General features: G+C 34.6%; 1 protein-coding gene and 2 pseudogenes across 1 annotated transcript; all 3 read left to right on the top strand.

The window, feature by feature from the left end:
- On the top strand, positions 51 to 1,372 carry LOC104715703 (annotated as a pseudogene).
- On the top strand, positions 4,643 to 6,675 carry LOC104712274 (staphylococcal-like nuclease CAN1). Its single transcript, XM_010429132.2, has 8 exons — positions 4,643 to 4,851; positions 5,043 to 5,098; positions 5,216 to 5,330; positions 5,421 to 5,534; positions 5,628 to 5,815; positions 5,922 to 5,978; positions 6,092 to 6,320; positions 6,415 to 6,675. Exons 1-8 carry the CDS (start codon positions 4,717 to 4,719, stop codon positions 6,511 to 6,513), a joined length of 993 nt encoding a protein of 330 aa, XP_010427434.1. The 5' UTR covers positions 4,643 to 4,716; the 3' UTR covers positions 6,514 to 6,675.
- LOC104715704 overlaps positions 6,893 to 7,709 on the top strand; it is a 5,181-nt pseudogene continuing 4,364 nt past the window's right edge.

The raw sequence follows: 7,709 nt of genomic DNA on the forward strand, positions 1-7,709 counted from the left end.
AACCCAACGAATCAATAGAAGCCACGTAGTGATACACCCATTATTAGTATATGAATCATCATCAAAAAGCCATCATTGTTCTCCCGTCTCCGGGTCGTCGTGACGTCGTGAGTCGCGCGCGGCTTTGATTACCGAGAAAACACACAATCATAGAGAAGCTCTCAGTCTTGTTTGCTTTCTGTACAGTTAACTAATGATTGCTCTTATGGATTCGTCTTTACCTATCTTTCCCGGAGACGATTCCGGGCACACCTGTTATCCGGGTCCGAGAATTTCAACCCGGTGAGTGCAAGGAGAGGAGTTGTGAGAGCTGAAGTTGATAGTTCTCCACCGTTGTCTGGTGGTCGTCCCTTCAACCTCGAAGACAATTTGGTGAGATCTGTTTCTAATCTACTGTTCATTTCTTGTAGTTCGATGCATATGTGAGTATCAGTGTCACTGAGGACTTTAAAATGTATTGTTCTTTAACTCTCGTGTATGCTTATAATTGATAGCCGATTCGATTTAGTGAGGTTTTATGCTGACTCTTAATGTAAGGACAGTTTTGTGTTAAAAGTGTGTGGACAGTTTCAATCGTCTCGAATCTTTTTTGCTCTGCCTCTGTCTGTGATTAGCCAGAGTAACCCATGTTTGAAACTTTATGTTTATGTTTTTGTAACCAGGCAGAGTTATATGTATGCGCGTTGCTTCAGGAACCACCAAGCTATTGAGGCCGGCAGTATATTCTGAAGGTTAAAAAGTTCTTGCGTCTGAAGCAACCCAAGACCCAACGAAGCTTGAGAAAGAGATCCGCACAGCACATGCCGAGCGTGAACAGGCTCACATTGACAGGAACACTGCGAGGAAAGCTAACTCCTGCAGAGAAACGTGAGAAGAAAGAAAGGAAGCTTTTTGGTGATCCAACAACAGTTGAGACGATTGTGTCAGTGTAAAAGATTAACAAGAAGCTGTCGCATCCCAAAACAATATTAAAAGTGGAGAAGAATGCAAAACAGAACATATTAACAGGGTGTAGTAGTGTGATGACGGAGGGCATGAGTGTTGTTGTGGTTGAGGGTAAAAGCAAATCAATAACTAGATACGAGAAGCTGATGCTGAAGAGAATAAACTGGAAAAAGACAGAGAAGAAGAAGAAGAAGAAGAGAATGGTGGAAACAAGTGTTGGTTGGTATGGCAAGGAAGTGTTGAGAAACCGAATTTTCATAGGTTTTTGTCTTGGTCACAGCTTGGTGGTGATGGAGGCACTTCAGCTTCAGCTAAAAGATTACATTTTGGGAAGGAATTGCTTCAGATAACTTCTTGGCCTCTAGGTAACATTACACACTGCTCTTTGCCATTTTTTTTCCAATCAATTTGCCCAAACGATTCTTGAGATGAAAGTTTAGGTTAGCTCTTTTAAAGTATGGTAAGAAGATTGACTGCATCAAAATTCAATTTTCTATTAGGATCACTTAGCAATGTGATAATTCAGATGATCTCTGATAAGTAGAATGGAAGCATAGAAACGTCTATTCGAATTCATTCATGTACTCTTATGCTTTGTTGGTTAATAGTTTGCAGCTATATTGTTAGTGGAGTGGGTATCAAGATACATAGCTGGGGGAGTAGTAGGTGTTTCTTTTCCGACTGAGCAACTGTGCAGAAGTCTTGTAGTTACTCTGTTAATTCCTTTAATCGTTGGCAAGGTGAGAGAACCTTTCTTTTTGTTCTTACAATTTTAATAGCGTCTAGCTTGCAGGTCTGGTTTATGTGAGGGATAGTACTCTTTATTCTTCTTTTCTGCTTAGTTTTTTATCTTCTCGACAAAGTATATGACTTATCTTTCACTAAGAACATCTCTGATGTGATTCGCTACATTCAGTTTTATGGCTAGTCTCCCCAAATGTATCATACGGGATCAATATGACAAAACGTACTGGGCATGTACATTGATTGATTGAAAGATGAATAAAAATGATCTCGATGAAAGCTCGATGAGCATCCATTTATAGGATTTTGTATAAGTAATCGAAGATCCCTACTATTTCCTATTTAATTGTTCTGCCGGGGACGCATGGAATGAAGTTGAGTTTTTCTTTTTAAAAATTGGTGCATCTCGCTTAACAAATCCATAGTGTGTGAAAAAAAAATTCAAGACTGATTTTTTAAGGGTATTTTAATAGTGGTTTTATGATCGAAGGGTACTTTATACAAAAGTACAAAAATGCTAAACTTAAAAAAAAAAAAATTTCAAAAGCTCCCAATAGCGTGTTATACAAAATGTTAAACTTTCCAATAACGTACTTAGCATTCTAAAATTATACAAAAGCTAAAACTTTAACAGTTTTTCTAAAAAATAATAAACACACACGAATAAATTAAATCTGTCAAACCTCTCCCATAGTTATGCCATCCCAAACCTTTCCTCTATATATGCCAACTCCTGTTTTAGGGGTCCATGGAAGAGTACAACGAGCACTATTCTTCAGTATTGCTGAAGTTGCACCATCATATGCCATGAAAATGGCAAATCCAACATTACTCAAAACAGCGACATCAGCAGCAAGGCGATCATCGTTTGAGATTAGAAGTAGTGGGGCTGGTGGTCTTCGGGTGTAGGCCCAATTAAAAACCTGTTTACTAATTCTCACATCAACGAAATCACGATGGGGAGAAATTTTAGCGCGAGAAATAATGAGGACCATTTAAAAAAAATATACACAAATCATTCAAAGTAAAAATATTAAATTAATTACTTACTCTTTTTTCGGGGTTATAATATTTAATCTGATTATCATGAATGAGTAAGTAATTAATGAATGAATGATTCATTAATAAATGAATGAATGAATAAATGATAATTAGACAAATTAATTAATTAATTAATGAATTAATTAATTAATGAAAAAAAGAGTAAGTAATTAATGAATGAATGAGTAAGTAAGTAAACCATGTCTGATTATCATTCATTCAATCTGATTACTTATCATTCAATCTGATTAATCTGATTACACAAATCAATCTGATTACATTAAAAATATTAAATATACACAAATGATTCATTAATGAATGAATGAATGAATGATAATCAGACAAATTAATTAATTAATGAATGAATTAATTAATTAATGAAAAAAAGAGTAAGTATTTAATGAATGAATGAGTAAGTTAGTAAACCATGTCTGATTATCATTCATTCAATCTGATTATAAAAATCAATCTGATTACATTAATAATATTAAATATACGCAAATCATTCAATCTGATTACTTATCCATGTCAAGAAGTTCAAAACCTCCCCTGGATAAGGAAGTTTTAATATTCTTCAAATAATCAGATTGATTGACATCCATGGGAAAGGGAAGAGAGCGCATATCCCAAATCATCTACATATATATATACTTAATTTGCAAATAAAAATAATACTAATGTAGATTTAAGTTAATAAAGTGAAATAATTAATTTTCACATATTCTTTCGGTGACCAAATAATACCAATTTATAGTATATCGTGAATCTAGATCGACTGCATTTCCAGCAGTATCAAAAATATATGCCTGTAAGACATAGAATCCTGCTTTGCGCAAAACAAAGATGTAATCTCCATCACTCGAGATTAGAAGTAGTAGGCCCAATTAAAATTTTTTTTGCACAACCTTTGTGCACATGATTCCTTAAAATTTTTATGGAAGATTCGAATTCTATTTGATATTGTGGATCCATAATCTATGGGGTGAACATATGTTTTGCTTAATTAAAATTGAGAAAATGGGACTATAATAAACAATTAATCTACGTCCACCACTATATCGGACATAGCCGCATATATTGAGTCGGTGAATGATTCATCTGCACACATTAATTATAATGTCAATGTGAAAGTCTTTGCTTCTTAACAAAGGCATATATATGAATGTTTGTGATACAATAAAACTATCTTGATCTTCTCATTACGTATATATGAGACAGTTAAATCATTTGTGGGAGTAGTAAATTTCTAACCTTATTTTATTTTTGTGTGTGTGTGGGAGATGTACAATGATGATGTTCAAATTTATTTGTAATAACAAGAATTTTAATTAAACAAAACATATGTTCACCCCATATATTATGGATCCACAATATCAAATAGAATTCTAATCTTCCATAAAAATTTTAAGGAATCATGGGCACAAAGGTTGGTTATCCTGAATAATCCTTAATTAGTTACTTTGTAATAACACAAACTATACCAATAACAAGAATTCTAGCTGTAAAAAAAATAATAACAAGAATTCTCATAAATTACGCAGAGAAAAAAAAAAAAAAAGAATACTGTAAATTGAAGAAGTAGGATGTAGAAGCCAAAAAATTCCGCGTTATAATAATTTGTGGTAATCGCATCGCCATATATAGGAGATATTTTGAGCAGTAGGAAAGCTAAATGAGTCGTTAAGATTGCTTAAACCCCAAGCTAGTGACTTGTGTGAGTTTAACAAAAAAAAAAAAGTCTTCAAATCCAATGGAATCTGATTACGACAAGGCACCTAATACTTTCATTAAAAAAAAGGAAAAAAATACAATTAATTCATAACATTAGCTTCTTATCCAATAACAAACTGCCACGTATGATTTCGCTTGTCTGATAAAAAATCTCTCTGCTCCTCCATATAACTGAATCAAAGACTTTCCTACGAGAAAAGATCAAAATTCTTTTCTTTTTTTTTTTCCTTTTTTCTTGAAGATCAAATCTAAGAGATGGGTAACGCGATTAGGTTACTCCGGAAATGTTTAAATCCCACGACGGACAATAAGCCTCACGACGGCTCCGCCTCTTCCGCCGGCGTTTCAGCTCTTTCCCGTGATCTCTTCAACTTTGAAACCACTTCTCAGGTCTCTCTCTCTTCATTGCTATTTCTCCTAAATTTTCGTTTTTTTTCTTCTCCAGCTTACTAGTCTTTGATCTGTTATTTTAGCTCTGTTTTAAAACTCACTTCTAAGTGAATTGTGCAAACCAATAGATTCCTTCACAATTCTGTTTAAGAGATTGATCATAAACTAAAGATTCATTATATTTATTCTAGGTTCCTGAAAAGCTTGGGAGTTACGTTGTCTCTTCTACAAAGGCTCAAGCAAACTGGTAAAGAAAACAATACACAGATCATCCTCAAGATCTCTCTCTCTTGTGGTTCTCAAGATTAATTTGATGTTTTCACATTGTTTTTTTAATATTTGTCTTTTTCTTCCAAAACAAAAGGTATAGAAAAATACTTGAGGCATGGAAGCAAGCTAAGCCTCGGCCTAAAACTCCTGAGGAAGCCTCTAGGCTTGTTATCGCTACTCTAAAGAATCATCAAAAAGCAGATGTTGAGGTATTTACTAATAATGTTTCAAGCTGCGGATTATGTTAGCGAGTTTGGATAACATTATTGATATGGTTGATTTGTTAATGCCATCGACAGGGATTTTTGTCTTTCTATGGACTGCCTTCACCTCACAATCTTGTTGAGGTCCCTACTCATGAATCTCCTGTGTCTTTATCTAAAGGAGTTCGGTTTGAGCTCAACACGCTTCCGGTTAGAAAAAAAATATATGAATCTTTTAAAGGTTTTGGTAATATGATGATAATGTTGTTGCTGATCAAGAAATTGTCTGAATGTTGAAATAAGGTGGATACAAAATCTGTGGCAGATGGAGATACGGTTACTGTGTATGTTAGTAGCAAAGACCCGCTTGTGTCATCCTCTGTTCCTAAGGATGTGAGTATTGCAGCGGTTAAAAGAGCCAAAGCGCGTGAGAAGAGGAATTATACTGAAGCAGATGCACTTCACAAGAAGATCATATCTTCTGGTTACAGGTTTGTCATTTTGATATGTAATTACACAAGAATATCATAGAGCCAAATCAAAGTTGAGCTATGTTAGTCATAATCCTTCCGAAATTTTTTTTTATCTTGTGCTTAGGATGATAAGTTTTAAAAATGAGGAAGTGCTTGCTAAAAAGTTCAGAATTAGACTAAGGTAAAAACACTCTTCCACTTAAGATATAAACTCATTTTAATTAAGCTCTTTTTAATCAAAAGATGTATAATATATGGAGTTTTAAGAACAAACTGCAAATGAAAACAAAACAGCGGAATAGATTCACCGGAGAGCAAAATGCCTTATGGTAAAGAGGCACATGATGAGCTACTCAAGATGGTTGAAGGGAAATGCTTGAAAGTGTTAGTATATACAGAGGATCGCTATGGAAGATGTGTAGGAGATATATACTGCAATGGAAAATTTGTACAGGAAGTAATGCTTAAAAAAGGTCTTGCTTGGCATTATGTAGCCTATGACAAGCGTGCAGAGCTTGCAAAGGTAAGACACTGTAAACCTTTGTGCATCGCATTTACGAGTTTCTTGGATTATTATTTATGATGGATGTTTAATTTTTTTGTGTGTTTGAGTTCAGTGGGAAAACGAGGCTAGGCAAAAGAGAATTGGCTTGTGGGCATCTTCTAATCCAGAGAAGCCATGGGAGTGGAGAAAGAACAAACGTGGAGGCAATTAATGATATACACCTTCTATGTTTAGTTCGATATACAAAACAGAACAAAGAAATACAATATTATTTGATTATGATTATTGTGAATTAAAGAACCTGTGATTTGTTGTTGTAATTGTAAGAGCACTCTGTAAATGTATTATGTATTGATAAGTATTTTTGGCAATAGAGAATCTCTCTTTGTACCTTGAAACAGAAGTTACGTACTCTTAGTTGTTTTGTTTCTAAATATAAGGGGCCATAGTTTATTTTTGGGGTTTAACAATCTTTGGTTGAGAATAAAAGTCTGTATCATAACCAGAGAAGTAAAAAAAAAACAATCTTGCAATTTCAAATTTATTTTTAGTTGATATATAGTTTTAAGAAAATGTGAAAAGGTGTTTTTGATAATTCTTCATCATTAGGAGGATTATCAAGGGCTCTAAAGCAAGAGCCTTTCATAATCTTTGGCAATCTTCTTCTTCTTTTGTTCTTGATATTATTCGAAAAATGCCAAAGAATAAGAAAACAGAATGGCAAGTAGGAGATCCTGCGATAAGCGTAGTGAGCGATCAGTTCTGTAATCCATACCCAATGGATCTATTGGTGAAGAGGAAAGTTCAGAATTTCTCTAAAGATCATTACGAAGTGTTTGATCCAAGCGGTAATCTGCTCCTACAAATTGATGGACAAGCTTGGGGGTTTAACCGTAAAAGAATTATGCGTGATCCAGCCGGTTTCACAATCCTCACAATGCGCCAAAAGGTTACCAAAACATTTTAAATCTTTCAACAACAACAACAAATAAATAAGAGAAAGACTCTTTTTTGAGATTGTGTATGTGTGTGTTAGGGACTTGCGTTGAAGAACAAGTGGGAAGTGCATGGAGGAGAGAGCAAAGAGAGAGAAGACTTGCTCTTCACGGTACAACAATCTCAAGCGGTTTCATTGAAAACATCTGTGGATGTTTTCTTGCCTGAGAACAACAATGTCAAGAAGACGTCAAACACCTGTGATTTTCATGCTTCAGGAGGATACTCCAATATATCATTCAAAGTTTTCAAATCGGATGCTCTCATCGCGGGGGTAGGGGTAAAAGTTAAAAACCCCATACTTATCAATAATCTTGGCAATTTTTATACATTGGTGAAGAATTGAAAATCCTTATATTGCAGGTGACACATAAGTTTACATGGGGAAGTTTCTGCAAAGGGAAATATAAT

The sequence above is a fragment of the Camelina sativa genome, chromosome 9 (genome assembly GCF_000633955.1).
Source record: "Camelina sativa cultivar DH55 chromosome 9, Cs, whole genome shotgun sequence".
In the NCBI taxonomy this organism is placed as follows: domain Eukaryota; kingdom Viridiplantae; phylum Streptophyta; class Magnoliopsida; order Brassicales; family Brassicaceae; genus Camelina; species Camelina sativa.